This window comes from Leucopleurus acutus (assembly GCF_964270905.1).
Source record: "Leucopleurus acutus genome assembly, chromosome: 10".
NCBI lineage: Eukaryota > Metazoa > Chordata > Mammalia > Artiodactyla > Delphinidae > Leucopleurus > Leucopleurus acutus.
In genome coordinates this window covers 100,417,262-100,442,850 of record NC_139153.1, presented here as the reverse complement: position 1 = coordinate 100,442,850, position 25,589 = coordinate 100,417,262, and the positions used below count along the sequence as shown (strand labels likewise).

General features: G+C 48.0%; 1 protein-coding gene across 11 annotated transcripts in view; it reads left to right on the top strand.

Moving 5' to 3' along the window:
- RREB1 (ras responsive element binding protein 1) overlaps positions 1-25,589 on the top strand; it is a 176,107-nt gene that overhangs the window by 86,365 nt on the left and 64,153 nt on the right. For 8 of the 11 annotated variants that reach the window (XM_082848345.1, XM_082848343.1, XM_082848341.1 and 5 more), the window contains 3 exons: positions 19,210-19,327; positions 22,849-22,973; positions 23,580-23,792. In XM_082848345.1, coding sequence (XP_082704471.1) covers positions 23,622-23,792 — 171 coding nt within the window. In that variant the 5' untranslated portion in view covers positions 19,210-19,327; positions 22,849-22,973; positions 23,580-23,621. Of the gene's footprint in view, positions 1-1,300; positions 2,139-19,209; positions 19,328-22,526; positions 22,974-23,579; positions 23,793-25,589 lie in introns of those variants that run through there. The other 3 variants (XM_082848340.1, XM_082848348.1, XM_082848346.1) reach the window with 2 other exon arrangements.

The window sequence follows — 25,589 nt, the reverse complement described above, 5'->3', positions numbered from 1 at the left end:
GGACCCCCTCCACTTACACGCCAGTGGTTTTTCTGGACTTAAAATTAGTACTGCATACACAACACTAAATTCTCTTACCTTCTCATGGTTTCTTCTTTTCTCACCTAGGTGGTGAGCTCCTGGAACATCTCTTCTCCCCCTCCCCCGATTCCCGCCATCCCCTGCCCTGCCCAGTCGTGTAGTAGATGGATAGTTACTAATTGAGGTAACAATCATCAGGAAATATTTAAGGGCCTTAGGTGGGACATTCCCCCCCACTACACCTTTTGAAAGGAGATTACAGGTCTCATTTGTTTATTTTTTCAGACTGAGTTTTTTTTTAATCCTCTGACAGCTTGAAGGCCAGAAAAAATTGGTTAGTTTTCACCTTCAAAGGACACATGAGAAAACAAGGACCAAGCTAGCCACCCCCACCCCCCACCCAGCACCTTCTAACCTCAGTCACCGCAGTCACTCTTCCCACTCCCCTGGTTGTGACTCTTGAATTTTACAGTTGATGCAATCCTCCCTTTTACAGCCAGTGTATTTTATTTATTGCGATTTAAGTAAGGATGGCACAGAGGGAATCAGTTGAAGTTCTTGGCTCCTGTTTAAAAGTCTCACTAATGCCCCCATTACCTTTTGTTAATTAAAAAACAAACATCCTCCACAAGACCACCCTCTATTCTAGGTCTCCTTTGAGATTCCCAGGAATTGCTAGTGCTTGGGCCACATTTACACCTATTATGTGGATCTTAGAGAAGACCTCCTCATTGCCTTCGGTGATGATATGCACTGTTTTAACCTAATATCATCAAGAAACTAACTTGATTCCATCAGTTATTTCTGGAATAATGGGAACAGAACAAAACCATGTAAACCCAGTGACATAGACGGGGGGCTCACAATGATCTCTCCCCACCTCCTCTCTGTAGGACGAATTCTGCCTAAAATTATAACTGTTTATAGCAGGCATTGGGAGCTTATTGGGGGAATTGATGCCACTAACTTTTATTGAGTTATTGCCATGTATCAGACACTATTTGAAGTGAATTACATGGTAAATCTCATCTTCATAAGAAAAAGGAAGGTTTGAAAATCTGATCAAATTTATGGACTCCCCCCCCAAAAAAAAGAAATGATACCACATAAATTTTACATAGTTTCAAGGGTATGAGTTTTGCGCTTGTCTGTAGAGCAGTGCTTATCAACCTGATCATATCACCCCTAGTAGGTGGCCCAGATTTATAGGATGAACTATATAAAAACCTACTGTGTGCTGGGCACTGGGCTGTGACTAAAGAAAGGTAAGGTCAGAAGGGAGAGAAGGAAGGAGGGAACAGTTAAACAGCTTGAAAAGGAATGCAGTTTGATTACTTTCTTTCTTGTATCTTTAAAAAAAAAAAACTTTAAATTACAAAAATCAAGTTTACGGTGACATTAAATTATACTTTTATTTTTAAAGGACCACTCACTGTAGTCCCATGATGCGTATCTCATTTCAGGTGGCCTCTGCCAGACTTACCCATGAATACGTTGTAACACAGAATGCCTAAATGTACTAGATTGCTTTCTAACCTTGGTCTAACTTAACATTTTCCCATGTTTTCACACACTGACCTTCACGAGTGAGGTGGGACCAGGCCTGAGCAGGTTTTGGGTAGACAGGGCAGGGAGCTGATGACTCACCTAGAAGAAGCGAGCCTAGCTTAGGAGAGATCCCTCTGTTGTTGGTTTCGTGGGTTATTTCCGTTTATACATTGAAACTCTGATAAACCCTGGGAAGAATAAAGAAACACAGCAAAGTAAGTTACTTCTGGGGTCAGCTCACTCACTGCCCTCCCATGCCTTCCAGTTAAAACTATACTAGAGCATCTCTATTCCTGCTTTAGGGCTTGAAAACCGTGAGAAGCAAACGAATGAATTAAGGACCACCATCTAGTAACTCAAGATTACTGGAGAAAAAGAATACCATAAGACCTACACTGTCCAGTACAACAGCTGGCTAGGCACATGTGGCTATTTAAATTTAACTGAAATGAAAATTTTAAATTTAGTCCCTTGGCCACATTAGTGCTCAGCGACCACGCGTGGCTCGAGACTGCCGGACTGGACAGCACAGAGATTCTTTTCGTCTTTGGACAGCGCCGCTCTAGACCGTATTGATTCAATAAAAGGTTTTACCCAGCATCTAACGTGTTCGTTTTATAGGCTAGGCTCTTTGAAAGGGAGAGCAGGATGGATTTCGGTTTTGTCTTGTTTTGTATTTGTTACAGTTTTGTGTGGACTTGTAACCTGTAAGTTAAGGCTGTTTAAGCACTTTCCCCCCACGTCAGCAGCCCATTTGACAATGAATACGTGCATTTATATGTCTGCATATGTTATGTATTCCGTTCAACCGCAAGTGTTTCATCTTTCTGTGCCTGACAGCCCCCCAGCCCTCCTTTCCCACCTCCTCCAGAACCTTCTCCTTTTTCCCATCTGCTCCTTTCTGGCTAGGGACAGTCTTTGGATTTCTTTTAAACAGAACTCCTTGCTTAATCCTGCTACTCAGTAACCAGTCCCTTCCTGCTGTATTCTCTTTGTTCTCTCCTGTACTGGGAATTTTTCCTGCATCGAAGTTAACTGCCTTGTGGCCCAGTCTGTTGCCAGTGCAGGAAGCCCAGCGCCTCCCTGACCTTCGCCCTCACTCCTGGTAGCCTGGTCTGTCCCTCGGTGATGTTCTCCTGACCCCGTGCTCCTCATGTCTGTCCCTTAGACTGTATTGCAGTAACCTCCTATCTGGGTTATGTGCCTCTAATCGTCACGTTTTTAAACTGCTGCCAAGAGTTTTTGAAAATATGGTTACGATTATTTCATCCCAGAGGTTTTCTTCCAAAAGAGTGGTGGGGGCTTCAGTGGGTTCCCACAGCCACAGGATAAAGTTCACCCCTCTGAGGTGGAGCCTTGACCTCAGCATCGTTTTGCCAGCCCCATCTTTGCCGTTTCCCCCACTCCACTCTTCCTCCTTTTGCATAGTGGGCTGGTGTAGTCTGATGGCTCCCAAGGGTTTTGTTTGCATGGGCCAGAGACCGAAGGCAAAGCTCTGGCAGTTACACAGGGGATTGCCATTTTTTTCTTTTGCCAAGTAAGGGCGTTAAAAAACAGTCCCAACCACCTACTGTCTTTATCATTTCCTCTTTTTTAAAAAAAAAAAAATTATTTATTCATTTATTTAATTTTTGGCTGCATTGGGTCTTTGCTGCTGCGCGTGGGTTTTCTCTAGTGAGTGGGGGCGAGTGGGGGCTACTCAGTTGCAGTGCGCGGGCTTCTCTTGTTGTGGAGCACGGGCTCTAGGCGCGCAGGCTCAGTAGTTGCGGCTCGCGGGCTTAGTTGCTCCGCGACATGTGGGATCTTCCCGGACCAAGGCTCCAACCCGTGTCCCCTGCATTGGCAGGCGATTCCTAACCGCTGCACCACCAGGGAAACCTATCATTTCCTCTTAAAAGGGGGCACTTTAACCTAAAAAAATGAATGCATTCAGCATTGTGAGAATCTCAGTAAGTCCTCATTTTGCTGGAGAAGGGTGAAAATGTAGGCATTTAGGAGCTAGTGCTCTCATGGCACGGTGTCCCATCTGGATGCACCTCTAGGGTCTCCATGCTTTCCCTCACGCATTTCCTTCTGACTGGAATGCCCTGTCTTCTGAAAGCCGGATCTTTCCTCCAAGCTCAGGTTTGCTTTTGCCCCACTTCCCTCACGCTTGATGACTTACCTCTGGGGAGCCCTGCAGCCTTTCAGGCTTGTGGCTCATAATCCATTTTCCCTTGGATTGGAATTTATCTCTTTGAGTCCTGTCTACTCTATCTCCCCGCCTGAGTATCAGCCTTTGAGGCCGGGGGCTCTGTCTTCCAGCTCTTGGTGGTTCTAACATCTGGAGCTTGAAGTAGACTGATGTCTGAGAATGAGCATCATCCCGTTTCAGGGTTTCACAATGATACCAAATCTTGCCCTACATCCAGGGTACAAAAATAGCATAGAGCCTCTTAACTCATTTTAACCCCTGCAGAGAACGCACGTTTTCTGTGCACTCGCCCCGGCTTTGGCTCTAGCGCACTGAAAGCAGCAAGGATGGGCCTGGAACTCAAACTGCGGGAAACTAAAGACACTCATTTTTTTAAATGAAAGCTGTTTGGTGGCTGAAGCCGTCGAAATGATAAGTGAGAAGAAGCTGTGAAAGTTTCAGGGCCTGGCAACTTTGATGGATTAATGTGTCCCTTTGTTTTCCCTTTCTTCAAGCTAAAAAAATTAAAACAGCATTTGCCTAATGTTGTGAATGCGAATAATAACATCTGCCTGTAAATTCGGGTTGTACAGGATATGTGACTGGCACCGACTGCATGGTACTTTCAGAATCTCCACATAAGGCCAGCGGAACTAGGAATTACTTTGCATATCCGTCTTCCAAACTGTGATCCCATTAAATGAATCTTGGCTGATAGGGTAAAAAAAGTCATCCCCACGATTAGTAGTTTCTTGGTGGTGAAGCCTGGAGAGGGTTATTCCTGCCTTGGCTACGGCATAGCATTAGGGGTTAACTACAAAGAATAAAGAGACGGTGAGGGGTTTTTTTTCCCCTCACATCCCCATCTAAACAGCACAGCATTTTCACTGTGGCTAGGTAGCAGATTGTATAATCTGTTAGACCTTTATTTTTTCCCCCTTAGGCAAATTCTGTTTCCAGATTGGAAACCTGCCAGGATGTCCCTGGCCTCTCATATAATTTTGGAAAAGTGTCAGTTATAATTCCGATCTGTTAAGTAACCAGGGCCACTCTCTCGAGTTATATTTTGACTTCTGCATTTTCGTCGTGGGGCTGGCAGAGCATGAAATTGGGTTTGTGTGAACATGTGCGTGCCTGGGTGCAGTGGACTGCGTTTTCTTTCCACAATTGTAATGAAGCATCTTAAAGGGCTTTGAAAAAGTTTCCTCGGGCACATTCAGGGAGCACGGTAGATGCCGTTGTTTCGCAAGTTTTCTGTTTTCTTTGTCTGTACAGGTTGTTCCTGACTTCATGGCTGGGAGGAAGTTCAGGACGTGGAGCGCTTGCCGTTCGGCCGGTGGGGCTGAACTGGTCAGCTGCCTCCTGTTCTCAGATGGGCCAGTGACACAGCCCAGTCCTGTGGCGACAGGAGAGGGGCCGTACAGGAGGCAGCGTGTTTGGTGTTGTTGCACGGGGGCAGTGTGGCCGCTCTGGGCTGTGCACACTCTTTTTTACTCTGGTATCTCGCCTCATAAAAAAAGATCCTAAAAGTACCGGCTCCATTTTGGAGTGTTGGCACAGGAATTGTTGTGGGTTTAATGCACAACCTGGCTTCTGTCACTCATTCGCCCCCATTTTCTCCACTGCCTTGCGTATGTCACCACTCCATCACCTCTCTCCCGCCCCTCCCTCTTGTCTCTGAGATTGTGAGGGGTTAGGGGACGTGTGTTTAGTCCAGAAAGTTTTTTCTTTTCATTAATTGGCTTTGGAAAGATTCCTTATACCCCAGCAAGGAGCTCTGGGGGACTGTTTCAAACATCTGATCTTATCATCCTCGGAACCTATTAACTTCACATGTGCTGATGGTGATGCCAAGAAAATGGAAGTCCTGGCCTTGAACGCGGGGAGTCAGGGCCCTCTGTGCTCTGGTGTGTTGGACGCCCTCTGGTCGTCCCACCCCGTAAGTGGCACACAGCCCCACATCTGCCTTGATTCCGTAAGAGGTGGAGTTTGGTCCTGGATATTCACGAGAATGCTTGTAGCATGAGGCAGGTGGAGGTCTTTAGAGACCAGGCCTAAGAACACCCAGGCATCCCGGCAGAGCTGAGTCTCATACGAGAGTTAGGCCTGGGAAGGACGTCAGAGGTCATGGCCTGTCCTCACTCTGCAGACGAGGGGTCCGGTGTATCCCAGGCCACTTGCTTATTATGCAGGGAAGCACGTGGTGTGCTCCCTGCGTTCCGGTGGTTAAGGATGTTATTAAACGCTACCGAATTGCTTTAATAATAGCAGTATAAACTCAGACTTCAACTGGAGCTACCGTAACTAACTTCTAGGGTTTTCTGGACTTTGATGAAGAGAGCTCTTAGGTTTGCTGCGGACGGAAAGCAGATATGTGCGTGAGCCCGGAAAGCGAGCTCTCCTTGGAAGCGGTGAGACTGTACCACAGGAAGGCGCGGGGGTGGGGTTGGGAGGGCGCTGGTCCACTGCACCTGGAGGCTTTTAAGGCCCGAGCTGAAATGGATGCTGGGTGGGTGTTGCTCGGCATCCTTCCAAGGTTTTGGAGGCCAGTCATATTTTAAACGAGTCAAACAGCCCCTCTAGGCGAGCTGCAGGAAACCCAGCCCCTGGCTTCATGTTGTTGCGTGGTCAGGTCAGCGGGAGATAAAAGGCCGGGACTGTTGGAGGCGAGGCCCCTTCTATCACTGGATGGCAAACTGTTAAGGGAAGATAAAAGGGAAGAGCAGGGATGTTCTTTTTGAACAACACGAGGGGGCCTTTATCGCAGGCATTCAAGTCGAGAGAAGGGGGTGAGCAGGGAAACCTCAGCTTTATGGTTGCAGGCGTGTTAGAGAACTCTCCTGGAGAAGCGCGGAGTGGTTTCCCAAACGCACAAGATCAGTTCTGTACCACGGAAATATTGGTAGAGGCCAGTCTTTTTCAACCACAGCGGTCCACGTGACTAGGAATGTCTGTAATGTTGGTAGTGTAATGTCAGCTTAAGTTAAATGGGCATTAGCTTGGGTTTCCAGATCTTCGTGCCCCAGAGGTTTCCCTGTGGAGGTGTGTGACCCTGGGGGCCAGGAGGAAGTGTCAGGCTGGCCTAGCCAGTGGGGAGCGCGGGAGGCCGGCTCAGTTTCCTTGATTTCTCAGTGGCGTGTGCTCTCCTCTCAGGTTCCCTCCTCTGCTGGCTGGGTTCTCGCTTGGGCCTGAGAGCCTAAGGGAGGGGATCTGTCCGACTGGTGCGGATCTCCCCTTTTGGAATTTCCTTCCTGTTCTTTGTCACTTTAGGGTGAGTTTAATGGCTTGTGAAGGGGTAATCGCTTTCTCAGGGTGGGGCTTGTAAAACGGGACCCCACCTTGAAGAGCCTGGGCCTGGTCAGGGCCGCCGTGTGAGCTCAGGCAGATGCAGACAGCAGACGTGCTTTGGGCACAGTGTACTTGTTTCAGACCCGCCGGGCTTCGGCCCTTGGTTCAGCGAGACACCCCACACCCTCCTGGCTGTTGGGGAGAAACAGAGCCCAGGCTTCCTCCAGGACCGGCTGGTCCACTACTGCCTTCCTCCCCAGGTGCCTCTGCCCGGCAGCTCTTTAGAGCTCGGGGAGGGGGACCTCGGCCGCACGCGCCCCTCTTCCCTCCCAGTGCCCCATCCTGCCCGTAGCAGCTTTGGGCCTGTGCTCAGTTTGCTTTAAGAAACACCATTTGCTTGCTAATGTTTTTGGTTGGTTGGCTTGTGATAAACACTTACCAACGTCTTGTATCTCAGAGTATTTGTTTTTCTTCATAGATAGAGTGGTGAATAATTTTCTTAGAGGCAAAATAGAGGGGAAAATGGTCACCCGTTAGGAGGCATAGCGGGCAGCCCTTGGAGCCCGTGGTCGTTGGGCCCAGCACACTCAGAGTCATTCTCAGCTGACAGTTTGTAATGTCTGCTCACCCACTGTGAAATTTTGACCCCAGCTGACTGCCTTTCTGATGCGCTGGGTGAGGAAAGATGTGATCTCCTCCTTCCACTGAGCTAGAAGCATTTCCAACAACACTTTTATCTTCCACAGAGTCATCTTGGTTTTATAAGGGGTGTCGTGCTGAACCCGCCCTGAATTCTGGGAATGTGCAGCCCAGATGCTCGGGTAACCACCTGTCCTGGGGGTGCTCAGCTGGCATCCAGCCCCTCCTCAAGGGAAAAGTAGAGAATCCTGTTTCTGCAGCCTGACCCTTTACCGAGCCTATTGGAGAGAAGAGACAGCCCCACGACCTCAGGGCCTGTGAAAGAGTTGCAGGATATTGCCTAAAACTCTGCAAACTGCTACTGAACTTTACCCCAGCTTCCTCCCCAAGCTGTAAGTGTGACTGCAGGCGCTGAGGCCCACGTCAGAGGAGTGTCCAGAGCAAACCCAATCACTAGGGTCCAGCTGCTGAGAGGCTGGGGCAGCTTGCGGGGTGTCAGCTGCACTGTGCTCGGGTTCTAGAGCTGGGAGGGGAGAGATGCAGGAAAGGGTGGGGAAGAGCCCTCGGGTCCTGTGGGAGCCCGTGGTGCAGACTTCCTTGATTAAGCACATGTGAGGCTGACCAGGATTTGTTTCAGCGGTGACCTGAAGCCGGAGGCGTTTTATTTCCTGCTGGCCATGCAGCCTTGCGAGCTGGCAGCAGCTGTTTTACTCCTAATTGTCGATGGGATTGCATTTGTGATAAGCCAAATTATATTTATATTTCATTGTTAAACTTGGGGGCTGGAACAGAATTTTTTTTTAAGATCAGCAATCTGGGCCCTGCCCTCCATGAGGCAGGGCAGTCCAAGAGGGGATGCCGAAGGCAGATGGAGGGGCTGGGGGAGGGCCAGCCGAGGGCCCAGCTAACCTGGAGCGTCGGGAGGCGAATAGCGTGGCATCAGTAGCTCACACTGGGCGTGCCGTGCCGCTTGTAAAGTGTTTCAGTTAATGTTCCTTTGATTGATTTCTGTACTGTAAAGTATGGAGGGCTGGTATTACTAGCTTCATTTTCCGGATGAGGGAACTGAGACTCAGAGACTTAAGTCGCTCCACTGGTGGCAAGCTGAGTTTCCAGTCCAAGACAGAAGACTCCACGTCGTGTGCTCCTTAGGCTGTGCTGCTGGGGTGTATTCTCCTGGTGCATCCGTCTGAATCTTACAGTAGGATGAAAAAGGGGCTGTCCTCTTAGAAGTGCTGAATCTGGAAGTCAGAAGGCTGGTCTGACTTGGTCTCCCACCCATTGCAAGCCCAGGTTGTGGTTATCCACCCTCTGCTTGAACACTTCCAGAGACAGCGAGTTCATTACTTCACGGGGCCGCATTCCTTCTGTGGGCAGCTCTAGTCGTTCACAGCTCTGGTATAAAGAATTATGGGGCCCCAGACCAGTTTCTTTGTGCCTCCTGCCCAAACCCCGTTCCCGTCATGGTGGACACGGGGGAATGTGCCCTCTCTTCCACGCACCAGGCCTGCAGGTGCCTACAGTTCCTTCAGCCATTTCTTGTTTTCCCCCGGCTTGGTTTCCCAGTCCTCTAGCTTGCTAATCGCCCCTCTCTGAATGATTTTTCCATGATCCTTTTTGTGGCATCAGAAAGTGCAGGAATTTCGGAGTCGGGCAACCTGGGCTAGAACCCTGGCTCTGCCCCTGCAGAGCTGTGTAATAGCCAGCAGGTAACCTAATCATTACCTGATACGATTTGGGGGAGGAGTAAATATATGTAAAGTGCCTAACACATCTTCTGGCCCAGAGTTTATGCCCCAGTAGATAATACCCCGTAGTTATTAGAGAAGGGATACTCTGAAAGACACTAAATGGATAAACACTAGACTTGTGACAAACCCTGACTAAAATCCTGTTTTCTCTTTTAGCAATAGCTTTCCTTTCTATTTAAAAATTCTTCAGCCAAGATAAGGTGTGGAGGCCTCTCCCTACACTTCCGTATAAGCCAGCAGAGCAGATCTAAGGGTGGGGCAGGGACCCTAACCCTTATTCTCCCCCCACCCCGCAGGGTGCTCTTGTGAGACATCTCCTGCCTTAGGTGAAGGCCCTGCCCTGCCCCGGGGGTAGGTGAGGGTGCCCCTCTGCTCAGCCTGAGGGCTCCCGCACCCCCTTTCTCACCAGCTTCCTTGCAGAGTAGAGAACCATACAGGTGTCTGCCAAGTTGGGCAAGAAGGTGATGAAATACCAGATCCTGGTGGCCGGGAAAAGATTGGCTCACCTGGGGAGAGGGACAGGGCTGCGCCCATGGGCCACCAGGCCCCTCCCCGAAGAGAGGCCACTGAGAACAAATGGTTGCCATGCGGCAGCTGCAGAAGCCGTGGCTCCGAGTCTGGCAGCAGTGAGATGAGATCCTGGTGGGGCGATGAGATAGGGGTGGGGGGCAGAGCTGCAGGGGTGGAGTCAGCTCTTCGCAGGAAGGCATGTAATTGGGACCTTGCCCCGTTTCCTCCCTCCAGAGAAGCCAAGAGCCCTCGCAGAGGGATGCAGGAAGGAGAGTGGGGACCGCAGGACGGTTTCGTCCAGCATATGTACCAGGAAATCTCCCACCTTTCCAGCGGTTCCTGTTTTAAATAGTGAGTTTACTCTGCCTCATGTAGGTAGGCCTGGTGAGCGAGAACCCCGTCTTCCCGCTCGGCGCTCGCCTCCTGCTGAAGCTGTAGGTAATGTGGCAATTAAACCGTCCAAGTGCTTTTTACTTTTAAAAGAGAGACTGTCCCTCTCCCTGATGGCACCCCTTCCCCACACACTTCACTGAATATTAGAGAGTTCCTTTACGTGAAGACACTGGACGTTCCTTTCGAAAGGCAGCATCAGCAGCCTGTGTTATTCCTGGTACCCGCCGGGGCCCCTGAAGCCTGAGCAGGAAGGGGCAGCCGCTCTAGGCCGTAGGAACAGTCTCCGTTCCATTTTTCTCCCCCACCGTGGGTCACATTAAGAGAGAAACCGCAGTAGACAGTGAGCTAGTTCTGAGGCTGGGGGTGCTCTGGGGTTGCCTTCCTGCCCCTGCAGCACATTTACTGCCGGGAGCAGCAGAGAAGGGGAGTGGCCTGGGGGGACCGTGAGGGTGTCCAGGGCCACCGGAGATCCCGGCCAAAGGCCTCAACTTTGAAGACCATCCCTCAGCACCCCGGAAGGAGCTTTTCTGTGAGTGACACAAGTTTGGTGAATGCTGGAGAGGGGGCTTTGAGGATCCAGAGCTGCCTGGAGGGGGAGCCCAGGCTGAGTGGTTCTGCTTTCTGTGCACTGCAGGCTGGCCCTGCCCTGTCTGAAGCTCACGTCCCACACGTGCCCGCTCCTGAGAAAGCTAAAATAGCCCCACATAGATTTATCCCTCTCCCTCCGCCCTTATTGTTTTAATTTTTTTTTAAATTTCTTTGTGGTAAATAAAGCTAAAGTTAGAACTGGGGTCTGAGTCTCTGCTCCAGTGCCTTGATTATGGCTCCTGGGAGTATGATAAGCCAGCGGCTTCTTCCAAATCCTCATAGAAGGAATGTTTTTCAGGGAGATCCTTGGTTTTGTGTCACCCTCCTTCCAGAATTCTATGTAAAGCACTGGTCCTCAAAGCTGGATCTAATCCCTTGGGAGTCAACAAACAGACTCCAGGGCCCGCCCCCAGGGGAGTTTCTGATGCAGCAGTTCTGGGTGGCGCCCGAGAACCTGCATTTCTTCTTTCTCTCAGTTTAATCGAGATATAATTGATGTACAGCACTGTGTTGGTTTAAGGTGTACAGCGTCATGACTGACTCACATTTACTGAGACTGCATTTCTAAAGCAAGGTCTGTGATGCCACTGGACGGGACGACTCTGGGGTGGCCATGCTGGAGCGAGGGTCAGTAGTAGTTAACCTCTCACTGAGTAGATGAGACTGTAAGGTTTCCTTCTGATGCTGAGCAGGGCCCTGTGGGGCTCCCTGGCACGGAGGCCTTTTTGTCCCCCATTTCTTGTAGGCAAGACTCCAACCTTCGCATGGTGTTTGCTTCATTTTTTTTTTTTTTTTTTTTTTGTCGTATGCGGGCCTCTCACCGCTGTGGCCTCTCCCGTTGCGGAGCACAGGCTCCGGACGCGCAGGTTCAGCGGCCATGGCTCACGGGCCCAGCCGCTCCGCAGCACGTGGGATCCTCCCGGACCGGGGCACGAACCCGCGTCCCCTGCATCGGCAGGTGGACTCCCAACCACTGCGCCACCAGGGAAGCCCCTGTTTGCTTAATTTTGATCTGTGCAGTTCTGCGACTCACTCTCCACCATCTGTGCTCCCCATCTCCTGCCCCCCAGTACTTCCTACACACGTGTCTCCTCCACACCCCAGGAGAGGACCCCAAAGCGTGGACTCCAAGCCTGCAATCGATTCTTGTGGAAGCGGAAGGCCCCGGAGGACTCAGGTCACTTCTGAGCTCGAGCTCCTGTCAGTGGATCAGTGGGATCCAGCCTCTCCCACAGGACTGGGATGTTTGGGATTTCAGGAGCCTGGTGGCTTCCTTCCAGTTGCCTGTTTGGAGAACCACAGGGTGTAGAACATGGACCCCCATCCCTTTTCTCAGCAGGGGCCGTGCGTGGACGCAGACTCCGTGCAGTGAACTTGTTAGTCTGGGGTGGGAGTCCAGTCCTTCTCCTGCCAGAGGTGAAAGTGGGAGCAGGGAGCACCTTCTTCCTGCCTAGATACAGGCAGAAATGGGAAGCCGCGCACTGGAGGGGCAGAGGTGACTCAGAAGACCATCGTTAGAAGTCCGAGAATGTGACAGGGAGTGCGTCTGTCCTCTCAAGCCCCGCGCTAGGAGTTGTTGTCCAACAGAAACTGAACAGAGTTTAGAATCTGGATTCGCTTTGCTCTCCCACCGTGGTCTTGGGGGCTGTGCAGTGGGACTGACCCTCACAGGGTTGTTGTTGCAGGGATCGAGTAAGATGATGCACTTTAGCTTGTGGCAGACAGTGTTCAGCAAGTGTTAGCCGCTCTCATCATTAGTCTTCATTCTAGTCTTTCAGTGCGAGTGTTGCAGAGGTAGAGTTTGGAACAGAGAGCCTTCGACTGGTGGCAGTCCGGGAGGCTTCGTGTGAACAGTGGCCCCTGAGGGATGGGATCAGGGGAGGGGTGCAGGTGTATGTTCTGGGGGAAGAAACTGAACAGAGTGTGAGGGCCGGTGGGAGAGAAGGCCAGAGGAAAACTGAGGCCAGAGCACGAAGCACTGTGAACGTGGGTCAGCAAGTCCTCCATCCAGAGGGGGCATGTTGTGGAGGCAGAGCCCAGAAGACCACCCGGGGGCCACACACACGGCCGTGGGACCCCGGGTTGCTGCCCTCCACGCACCTCCCAGCTCTGCTGTCCTGCACGTGGCCGGTGCCGAGGGGTGCATCCGCGCTCCCCCTGCGGGTAGGATCCAGGGCTGGCTGGAGCAGCTCACGGTGCCCCGCTGTACCGCTCGAATGCTCTACGTGACACTCCAAGGCTCCCTTTGAGCAAAGCCTGTGCCAGCGAGGGGGAGGGGGCCGTGCATGGGTTGCCGCCCTACCCAAGGCATAGACTGAACTCTCAGCCAAGAAACACATCAACTTCCTGGAACTCAGAGCCGTAGTCACAGCTGTCAGCCTTCAGAGCACACGCGAGGCCGTCCTGGTTAGAGGAGACGGTTTTGCCCCGAGCTTTGCAGGCATGGCCATGGTGCGCACTAGTCGGCTTGGGTTTCATCCCCAGCCTAGCCAGGACTTCCTGCATCAGTCGCCCATCCTAAGAGAGATGTCCTTGCTGCTTGTTAAGCCCCTGAGTAGCCCAGAACATTTTAGTATCTGAACTCCTCTAAACTCACACTGTTAGCCGGTCCTGGGTTGGCCCAAACCGGCTGTTTCAATCAGGGGATCAACCATCCCAAGTATTTGTGGACATCTGTGTAGGCTCCGCACCGCCTCTGTCCTGGTTCGGTGTTGTAAAGCTCCCCACCGTCTGGTTTGTGGGCTTCTCCTGTCATCCTAGGCATCCAAGCTTTTTCCTGGGGGCCTTAGGACAGATTTTAGATTTCACTTCAAGAACCCTGCGGGTAAGCTGGGAAGCTTTGTTTCTAGACCATCTTCCCTTTTATCTTTCATCTCTTCTTTGCTATCTCATTGACCTGGAGACAGGATCCTTAATCTTTTCTTTCTGGCTTCGCATAACATTGTCCCTTATCTCCTCTGGGGCTGGGGCTGGCCTGCCCTCCCCATCATCCTCACAGAGGGACCTCTGCCCTCTTCAGGCCATCCTGCTTCCATCAGATCTGGGCAAAGCCTGTGTGGGAATGCAAATCCAGAAATGCAGCAGCCTCCCTCAGGAGCTTCCTGGAGGTTCTGTCTCCAGGGTACAGCCTCTCCTCATGGGTCCTTTTCTCTTCTCTTTTCTTTTTTCTTTTTTTGAGGTGGTGGTGATAGAGCTAAGGGGTATCTTGAATTTTCTTCCAAGAACCGTCCTGTACTTTTCCACTCTTGGAGTTGTGTGAATCCCTCAGGCCTGGTGGAACCCAAAACAAACAGGGTAGTGACTCTTGTTACTCAGCTTAATCGAAAGACATTCTTGATATTCAGATCATTTACATCCAAGATCAGAGGATGGAAGTTTCAGGGTCAAGTCTGTCAGGTTGGCCCTCTCCTCTCCTTGCTTCCCCTTGTGGATTGTGGAAGTTACTTGGTGGACTTTTTAAAGTATCTTTTTTAAGTGAGGGGAGGGAGTGGGTCCATATTTCAATGAGAGTCTTAGTTATATTCTGGAAATTTTTAATTCCAGAGACTTGTCTCTCTGTGTTTTTTTTTTTTTTTTTTGCGTTATGTGGGCCTCTCACTGTTGTGGCCTCTCCCGTTGCGGAGCACAGGCTCCGGACGCGCAGGCTCAACGGCCATGGCTCACGGGTCTAGCTGCTCCGCGGCGTGTGGGATCTTCCCAGACCGGGGCATGAACCTGTGTCCCCTGCATCGGCAGGCGGACTCTCAACCACTGTGCCACCAGGGAAGCCCCTATTTTATGCATATTAGTGTATATATGTCAATCACAATCTCCCAACTCATCCCACCGCCACCACCCCTCCCCCCCGCCACTTTCCCCACCTTGGTGTCCATACGTTTGTTCTCTACATCTGTGTCTCTATTTCTGCCCTGCAAACCGGTTCACCTGTACCATTTTTCTAGGTTCCACGTATATGCGTTAATATACGATATTTGTTTTTCTCTTTCTGACTTACTTCACTCTGTATGACAGACTCCAGGTCCATCCACCTCACTACAAATAACTCAATTTCGTTTCTTTTTATGGCTGAGTAATATTCCATTGTATATATGTGCCACATCTTCTTTATCCATTCATCTGTCGATGGACACTTAGGTTGCTTCCACGTCCTGGCTATTGTAAATAGAGCTGCAGCGAACATTGTGGTACATGACTCTTTTTTTTTTTTTTTTTTTGCGGTACACGGGCCTCTCACTGTTGTGGCCTCTCCCGTTGCGGAGCACAGGCTCCGGACGCGCGGGCTCAGCGGCCATGGCTCACGGGCCCAGCCGCTCTGCGGCATGTGGGATCTTCCCGGACCAGGGGCACAAACCTGCGTCCCCTGCATCGGCAGGCAGACTCTCAACCACTGTGCCACCAGGGAAGCCCTACATGACTCTTTTTTGAATTAAGGTTTTCTCAGGGTATATGCCTGGTAGTGGGATTGCTGGGTCGTGTGGTAGTTCTATTTTAGTTTTTTAAGGAACCTCCATACTGTTCTCCATAGTGGCTGTATCAATTTACATTCCCACCAACAGTGCAAGAGGGTTCCCTTTTCTCCACACCCTCTCCAGCATTTGTTGTTTGTAGATTTTCTTATGATGCCCATTCTCATTGGTGTGAGGTGATACCTCATTGTAGTTTTGATTTGCATTTCTCTAATAATTAGTGATGTTGAGCAGTGCTTTTCATGTGCTTCTTGGCCATCTGTATGTCTTCTTTGGAGAAATGTCTGTTTAGGTCTTCTGCCCATTTTTTGATTGGGTTGTTTGTTTAATATTAGCTGCATGAGCTGTTTATATATTTTGGAGATTAATCCTTTGTCCGTTGATTTGTTTGCAGATATTCTGTCCCATTCTGAGGGTTGTCTTTTCGTCGTGTTTGTAGTTTCCTTTGCTTTGCAAAGGCTTTTAAGTTTCATTAGGTCCCATTTGTTTATTTTTGTTTTTATTTTCATTACTCTGGGAGGGGGGTCAAAAAAGATCTTGCTGTTATTTATGTCAAAGAGTGTTCTTCCTATGTTTTCCTCTAAGAGTTTTATAGTGTCCAGTCTTACATTTAGGTCTCTAATCCATTTTGAGTTTATTTTTTTGTGTGGTGTTAGGGAGTGTTCTAATTTCATTCTTTTACATGTAGCTGTCCAGTTTTTCCCAGCACCACTTGTTGAAGAGACTGTCTTTTTTCCATTGTATATCCTTGCCTCCATTGTCATAGGTTAGTTGACCATAGGTCCGTGGGTTTATCTCTGGGCTTTCTAGCCTGTTCCATTGATCTATATTTCTGTTTTTGTGCCAGTATCATAATGGCTTGATTACTGTAGCTTTGTAGTATAGTCTGAAGTCAGGGAGTCTGATTCCTCCAGCTCCATTTTTTTCCCTCACGACTGCTTTGGCTCTTCGGGATCTTTTTTTTTTTTTTTCTTCCGGTATGCGGGCCTCTCACTGTTGTGGCCTGTCTCGTTGAGGAGCACAGGCTCCGGACGCGCAGGCTCAGCGGCCATGGCTCACGGGCCTAGCTGCTCCGCGGCATGTGGGATCTTCCCGGACCGGGACACGAACCCGTGTCTCCTGCATCGGCAGGCGGACTCTCAACCACTGCGCCACCAGCGAAGCCCTCTTCGGGGTCTTTTGTGTCTCCATACAAAGTTTAAGAGGTTTTGGTCTGGTTCTGTAAAAAATGCCAGTGGTAGTTTGATAGGGATTGCACTGAATCTGTAGATTGCTTTGGGTAGTATAGTCACCTTCACAATATTGATTCTTCCAGTCCAAGAACATGGTATATCTCTCCATCTGTTTGTGTCATCTTTGATTTTTTTCATCGGTGTCTTATAGTTTTCTGAGTACAGGTCTTTTACCCCCTTAGGTAGGTTTATTCCTAGGTATTTTATTCTTTTTGTTGCAATGGTGAATGGGATTCTTTCCTTAATTTCTCTTTCTAATCTTCCGTTGTTAGTGTATAGGAATGCAGGAGATTTCTTAGCATTAATTTTGTATCCTGCAATTTCACCAAATTCATTGATTAGCTCCGGTAGTTTTCTGGTGGAATCTTTAGGATTCTCTATGTATAGTATCATGTCATCTGCAAACAGTGACAGTTTTACTTCTTTTCCAATTTGGATTCCTTTTATTTCTTTTTCTTCTCTGATTGCTGTGGCTAGGAATTCCAAAACTATGTTGAATAATAGTGGTGAGCGTGGACATCCTTGTCTTCTTCCTGATGTTAGAGGAAATGTTTTCAGTTTTTCACCATTGAGACTGTGGGTTTGTCATATATGGCCTTTATTATGTTGAGGTAGGTTCCCTCTATGCGCACTTTTTGGAGAGTTTTTATCATAAATGGGTGTTGAATTTTTTTTTTTTTTACATCTTTATTGGAGTATAATTGCTTTACAATGGTGTGTTAGTTTCTGCTTTATAACTAAGTGAATCAGTTATACATGGGTGTTGAATTTTGTCAAAAGCTTTTCTGCATCTATTGAGATGATCATATGGTTTTTCTCCTTCAATTTGTTAATCTAGTGTATCACATTGATTGATTTGCATATATTGAAGAATCCTTGCATCCCTGGGATAAACCCCACTTGATCGTGGTGTATGATCCTTTTAATGTGTTGTTGGATTCTGTTTGCTAGTGTTTTGTTGAGGATTTTTGCATCTATGTTCATCAGTGATATTGGTCTGTAATTTTCTTTTTTTGTAGTATCTTTGTCTCGTTTTTGTATCAGGGTAATGCTGGCCTTATAGAATGAGTTTGGGAGTATTCCTTCCTCCACAATTTTTTGGAAGAGTTTGGGAAGCATGGGTGTTAGCTCTTCTTTAAATGTTTGATAGAATTCACCTGTGAAGCCATCTGGTCCTGGAGTTTTGTTTGTTGGAAGATTTTTTAAATATAAATTTATTTATTTTATTGATTTATTTTTGGCTGCATTGGGTCTTTGTTGCTGCACGCGGGCTTTCTCTAGTTGCGGTGGGCAGGGGCTACTGTTCATTGGGGTGCGTGGCCTTCTCATTGCGGTGGCTTCTCTTGTTGCAGAGCATGGGTTCTAGGCGCGTGGGCTTCAGTAGTTGTGGCTCGCGGGCTTCAGTAGTTGTGGCTCGCGGGCTCTAGAGCGCAGGCTTAGTAGTTGTGGCGCACAGGCTTAGTTGCTCTGCGGCATGTGGGATCTTCCCAGGTCAGGGCTCAAACCCGTGTCCCCTGTCTTGGCAGGCAGATTCTTAACCACTGGGCCACCAGGAAAGCCCTGTTGGAAGATTTTTAATCACAGTTTCAATTTCATTATTTGTGATTGGTCTGTTCATATTTTCTATTTCTTCCTGGTTCAGCCTTGGAAGGTTATACCTTTCTAAGAACTTGTCCGTTTCTTCCAGGTTGTCCGTTTTATTGGAATAGAGTTGCTTGTAGTAGTCTCTTAGGATGCTTTGTATTTCTGCGGTGTCCGTTGTAACTTCTCCTTTTTCATTTCTAATTTTATTGATTTGCATCCTGTCCCTCTTTTTCTTATTGAGTTTGGCTAAAGGTTTATCAATTTTGTTTATCTTCTAGGTTTTTGTTAAACATTTCTTGCATCTTCTCTGGACGTGTAGTTCTGGGAAATGCTGTGTTCTAGGTCTCTCTGAGTTTGCAGAGGGCCAGACACAGCTTTCTCCCAGGTCGGGGGTTTGAGGCCCCTGGCACCCCAGAGCAGACTTTCTCAAACTCTCAAAGGGCATGTGTAATTTGAGGAGTTTTCCGTATCTTCCCTACAGAAAGGAAAAGATACACCTTTGGTCCTATTTGAACTGTTGTGGACATTTTCCCCACCACTCAGGAAGAGGCATAATAGTCACTGCTTTACTTAAGGGGCTGTTTAGTTCCATATGTTTTACTTTCAACTCTCGTCTTTTCTCCTTCTGTTTCTGATAGCACTTAGTGTGGTCTTTTCTTCTCTTCCTTTTAAAATGGCGGTCCATCAGCACCTGCTGTCAGCATGCCATTCAGATGCTCAAAGCTTCGCTTGGAGCCATTGGTCTCGGCCATTTGCACGTGATGACGCCCTCGATGTTGTTGGGGCATGTGCTTTGGGGGTTCCTTCCGTCCACGCCACACTCGATTCCAGTTGCTCTTGCTCGGGTGTAGTTGACCTAGTTGCTGGAAGCTTGCTTATAAGTGCAGGCAGGGGATGGGAAATGCTGTTGTCCTTAATTTGTGACTCCCAGTGGTATAAGTGGAGAAAATGATACAGAGACAGGATCCTGTCTGGTCTGGACTCCCTCTTAATGTCATCTTTTCTTGTTTTTGTAGGTTGCTCCAATCTGTTCCAGAGGTGGTGGCTTTGAGGTGTGACCCTGCCCACGCTTGGGCCCAGCCAGCGCCAGCTCCTCAGTAAGGAGAGCCAGCTTGATAAGACGAAGATAAACAGGTCAGTTAAACTTTATTGACACTCCTTGAGTCACAGTAACTTTGAATGTTGTCTTCCCTCCCCTCCCCATGTCCCCATCGAGCGGTCCACCCTCTGCTTGGGGTCCTCCTGAGGTTTTGGTACAAAACCAAGGTGAAGCTCTCACTGTGAACTGCTAGTTATTCCGCACCTAAGAGCCGGGGGTGTGGGATGAGAAGTTCCAGAAAGCGTGCCGAGGACCTGGCTCACAGGAAGCAGCGCTGCAGGCACCCCCGTTCCCTGCTTCTTCCTTCCCACTCGCAGATTTGAACTCTTTGTGTTCAGAACTGGAACACAAGGCCAGTCCACTTGGCCATGTCAATAGAGATGACGATTTCCTTTCATGTCTGTGATTTGGGGGCCTCATCTGGTTGCAGCTGGAGGAGATTGTACTAGAATGGGGCCAGTGATTTTTATTTTGTTTATTATGGTTATTATTATTATTTTTTAATTTGCAGTGATGGAGCTGATGTGTAGGATGGTATCAGGGAGCAGAGGAGAGAATGAAAATATACGGACTATAAGTATTTATAAAGAAAGTGTGCTTTGTAAATGGACCTTAAACTGTTAAACCTATCTTTCACCCCCTGAGATTGAGTATCAGAAGGTTTAGGTTGGTCAGTTTGGATTACTGCTCTAGTGTGGTCCACGGTCGGGCGTGGGGTAGGTAGAATTGACTAATTCTGGCTGCTGGCTTCTGGTTAAATTAGTGCATAAATGCACCTTAATGTTAAGGTGGATTTGTGTTTTCTGACCGGGAACAATGGGCTGCATTGTTTTACAACCAGGTCCCTGCCCTTCTTCCTGCTCCATCCTCCCTAAAGGAGAGCTCACGCATAACACACAAGCGCAAACTGGAGGAAAATCTTCGAACAGGTCTGAGAGGCTGGTTTGGGTTTTGCTTCTGAAACAGCTTTTCAGGGACGAGTCCAGTGACTGTTCTTCTTGTCAGACAGTGTAACTGGGAGTTTCATTTTGTTAATTGCTCTTTCTGATCAAAGATGAGAAGAGTCTGTATTTTTTAAAAAATATTACTGTTTACTTACATTTAAACAAGGAAAAGGAAGTGAATGTAGGTGATCTTGGTGTCCTCAGTGGGTAGTGTCACACTTCACACTTTATCCCAAAGGGGAAATAAATTTAGCAAATGTCTTCCTGTCCAGACAAAATGGGAAATAGCAAGTTTGCATGACTTTTCTCCTTTTCCAGTTGGGATATAAGCCCCTGCAACTTTCAGCCCTTAGGTTGGTTAACTGTTGTGACTATTGCTGGGTTTTCTATATTTAGGACATTTAGGTAGTTTGCAAGAATGTATCTTTGATGTTATAATGATTGTGACAAAAATTCTTACTGGCACTTTGGCTCTTTTTGATGAATATATTTTTTGTTAATTTTCATATTGACTATTTCCCTTTTTTCCATTTTCTTTACCTACTCAGTGAAAGAATTAGAATACGTTTTCTATAACTTATAATTTTATATTTATCTAAAAGGTGTTTTCTCTAATCAATTCCTGGTCTGAAAAACTCTACCACACTTTTCTTCTCTAAGTATAGTAATAGGACAAAAGCAAGATCATCTAAACTCCCACTATAAATTGGTGGAAAGGTTAACTTTATTTTTACTGACATAATGTAATTACAATAAAGATTTCTAGTCATTTATTTTATAATTTGATGTACATTAAAACTATGGGGGATATATATTTAAAAGAGTGAGATGGTTTTGGTATAGAAGGTGTCCCCTTACTTGAATCAAGGAACTAATCATATACTGATTGATGACAGCAATTCTGGGGAACTGATGATACTTTTGTTAGAAATCCTTTAAGAAAGAAAATGAGGTATGTGTATACTTCAGTATGTGTGTACTCGCGTTGAATGTTTCTTCCTAGAGAGGAATCTCCCAAATAAACTTTCAAAGACAGTCAAAATTGGAAGTTTTAAAGTACAATTTTTAATAAGTTTAAATGGTCTTCCATATATGGAGGAAACTTCATGGAAAGACAACAGCTTTGGGGTTTGTTGTTTTCTTGTTTGTTTTAATTTTGGACCAAGGTTTCCTCTTTATTTTTTTTAATTTAATGTGTATTTTTATTTATTTATTTTTAATTTATTATTTATTTGGTTGTACCAGGTCTTAGTTGCGGCAGGCGGCTTGCCGGCTCAAGGTTTCCTCTTTTTTTTTTTTTTTGCGGTACGCGGGCCTCTCACTGTCGTGGCCTCTCCCGTTGCGGAGCACAGGCTCCGGACACGCAGGCTCAGCGGCCATGGCTCACGGGCCCAGCCGCTCCGCGGCATGTGGGATCCTCCCGGACCGGGGCACAAACCCGTGTCCCCTGCATCGGCAGGCGGACTCTCAACCACTGCACCACCAGGGAAGCCCCAAGATTTCCTCTTTTAATGGGAAACATGTGAGGGGTGAGGCTGGATCAGTGGTCTTAAGTTGTATGTTTAGTAGTTAGTCCTCTGACTTACCATTTGGAAAAGTATTAGAGTCATATCTTCAAAATGTCTACTAAAAGGAAGGCACATTTTGTCTTTTGACAAGGAAAGTACTGTTCCTGAGCTTCTCTTTGGCTCTTGGGTAAGGTTTTAGCTCGGGACTTCTCAGCTGATGGCAGCATCACTTAATAAAGTTATGTCCCCAGGCTCTCCTGCTCTGCTGCTGGACACGTTTGCAGCTGCTCTGGGTGTTACCGTTTGTCACATCCTAGGTCACTTCTCCTAGAGGTGGAGGAGGAACCACAAGACATCACATTCTTTCTGGTGTTGTTCCTAAATATTCACTTCGCTCCTGAGATAATTAGCTTGATCTCTGAGACAGCTGTGGACTTGAAGAATTTAATGCACACTGGAGCATAACAGGATGTGTGGCTAGAGAATATCTTCCCAGATAAAATAAGGGAAACAGTTGACCTGGAGACTTACTTCTGGCCGTACCTGTAGCCATAGTACTTCTATGGAAGAAGCATAACTAGAAAAGGCCTGGAGAAGTAAAGTTTGATGTGTACATGGGCTGTAGTTTTCCCTTTAGTCAACCTATTTGTATTACCAAGTTTCTTTAAGGTCTGACCTAGTCCCTCCTAGACTCTGAGCCTTTAGAGGTTTTAGCCTTCAGACTCTGACTCCTTTACTGCCTTATCTTTGGTCAGTTTTAGGGGGAGGCGGGAGATGGTCAAGTGGGAGTCTTGAGAGTCCTTGTGGGAGACAGGAGGAGAGTATGAGAGAAAGTTTGCTGTATGGATATAAATATGAGCTTCAGAAAATAAAATACCACAGAATCGTTTTGGCTGTTGGGAGTGAGGGTGACAGCACTGTAGGGCACATCAGTTAAGGGTGAAAAACAACCACAGAACGTGGTTTTGGAAGCAAAAGAAGAGTTAGCCGCCTCCTCTCACACTGTTCCCTGTAGTCTTGAGAATATAGTGGTCTGAGATTAGAGTAAACAAATGGTTTCTGTTTTTTCTTCACTGAACCTTTTTGCCTTTGCTTCCCTTCCAGTGTCAGCGAGTGATACCAGAGAAGAAAAAAAAAGAAGTGAACCCAACCTCATTTCCTCCTCCACGTGGGCGATTGCTACAGCAGGGGAAGGTCTCACAGTATATCAGTTGGGGCAGAAAATGGAGGTGATTGGCAGTGGGGGCTGGGTTTTCTTCTGTCCATTTTCTGGGGTACAGCTATATTATGTACTTGCATGTTTTAAGAAACTGTCTTTTTTATGCTGATTTGAAATTTGGTTATAGTGTTGGGTGATAGCGTTGGCTTCTCAGTTGTCTTAACAGTTCGGGCTCCCCATTAAAATCACGGTATTGTAGCCTGGAGTTTAAGTGAAAGCTGAGGTTTCTCATCCTTAGTTGTTAGGTCTAGAACATGCACATAGCAGTAAGTGAGTGAGGCTGTTAGGTGGGTGCTGGCCAGATGGCAGCTCCTCGGCTTCCTAATTGTTGTAGCCTTTCCCACTCTCCCTATTGAAAGCTTAGGAAAGGCAGAAAGACCTGCCTCGGGCAGCTTCGTCGGTGGCACATGCTCAGAAAGGAAGCAAGGTTATCGGTTTGGTATGACAGCACTTGGTTTAGATGAAAGCTTAAGTCATAGGAGTCATATGAGTGTCAGCTTGAATTGAAGAAGGGGTTTTAACCCGACTGCAGTGGTGGCAGCCATGGTCACTGCCACCTGGTTGTGACAGAAGCCTAAACTTCCCATTGATCACATCAGCAATTTCTGATTTTCAGTTCTGTGGCCGAGGCTTCCTAGAAGCTTAAACCTTTGTCCCAATGATGTCAAGTTCGCCCGTTGGCTTGGAAGGTTCAGATTTGTCTTCCATCAACACCATGATGTCAGCGGTAATGAGCGTAGGGAAGGTTGCCGAGAATGGTGGGAGCCCCCAGAGCATCAGGTCCCCCACGAAGCCTCCGGGACCAAATCGTATTGGCCGAAGGAACCAGGTAAGCGTTAGTGTGCCCGGCTGTGGCATCCATGAGAGTGTTGGGAGAAGGATGTCCCCTTGAGCCCCAGCTTCCTAAGCCAGAAACTCAGATGTGGTCAGAACTGAATGGATATACCCAGAGGCCATAATCCTTTTTCAAGAGCTAACTTCTCATAGCTTATGTCAGTTTCCCTTTGTAGAGAAAATTTTCCACGCTGTGGTGTCAGTATTGGTGAAAGCGCCCTTATTCTCTGCCATGTGATTTGATTTGAATGCGAGCTTTCTCCACGGGACAGGCGAGGCAGAGAACTCGGCTTATTCCTCTCCTGCGGCATGATTTGTTTCCTCGTTCAAGCAGCTGGTTAATTGGGTTTCTGATGCCACCTCCTTGATTTTTTTTTAAGTGTCTCCAGATTAGGTAGTGATGAGTCCTGGCTGTGCTGGAGCTGCTCTTCAGCTTCCATCCTTGACAGAGCACACAATGGGGCTCCCGAGAATTCCACTCAAGATGCCATTTATTCCTCTTGAATTTTCAGAGATCAGGAAGGGTGGAGAAGAGGACATGGGAGGGCAGGGATGTTATGAAAGGCCATGTCTCCTCCCTTGGGAAATAAGATGAGTCTTTTAATTAATGTACAAACGGGGCACTTGAGAAGGTGTTGCTGTCCTGCAGCAGCATGCTCGACGGTGCGTGAAGCTCAAGGACTGAGGTGAGCCATTCCCCTTTCCACTCGGCGTCCACGTGATGTGAACGTTCCATGTTTGGCTTCACTGATTTAATGGGGTCCCGCCAAACCCTCGGGAGAAGGCAGTCTTCTGAGTTTGTCCAGGGACTGGGGGTGGACAGGAAGGTAAGCCTGTTGGGCTTTTGTGAGTTAATTTTCTTTTTTTATTAACAATCCCGCAGTGACTGTCCTTATACAGAATTGTCTGAGCATAGTGTGATGGTCTTCTATAAATTTGTAGACGTACAACATGAATTACAGCTTTTGATACGATGTGCCCTCCAGGAAAAGCTGTCCCTGCCTAAAATCCCTCCAGCAGCACAGGAGTGTCTGTTTCTCCACCTCTTTCTCAAGGCTGAAGACTTGGCAGAGTTAAATGATGCTTTAGGGTTGGGGCATTGATACTTTTTCTCTCTTTTTTCCCTTGTCTCCACGTGCCTCTCTTCCTATGGGTACCTGAGAAAATTCTCAGCCTGTTTGACTGTGGCCTGAGCCGAGAAGGAGTGCTAGCTCTGGGAAGAAAAGGTTTATTTCCACTCTCATGTGACTGTCCATCCATCCATCTATCTGTCCATCCCTCCATCCATGCCCCTATTTCACAATATACACCCTCCTCCTCCTTCCAACCAGGTACTGCGCCAGGTGCCGAGCTCTTCCTTAGAGTCCAGCATCGCCCCAACACAGGCAGACCTGGCCCAAGTCCAGGCTCTGGTCCCTTCCCAGTGATTCAGACAGTAGGTAGAGCCGTAGAGGGGGCCCACGGCACCTCCATCCCTGCATGGTAAGTGGAGCTGACTCCACAGGGGTGCCTGGGCCATTTTCCACCCACTTCCTGTGTCCTCTGGGGTTCCTTAGGGCACTGGCTGAGTTTTTGAAAGGAGGTCTGGGCTAGAGGTAGGATGGGAAAGACAGTGCATTAAAAAAAACAAGCGCAGTGCGGGAGAGAGAGTGCAGAGTGCGTTGTCCTTACCTGGGATGGACAGGAGGGCTGAGAAGGGAGCCCTGGGGAGAAGCCCAGCAGCTAGCAGAGTTCCAGGGCAGATTAACCACAGCCGGAAGCCAACAAGGGTGCCAGATAGTTTCACTATGGA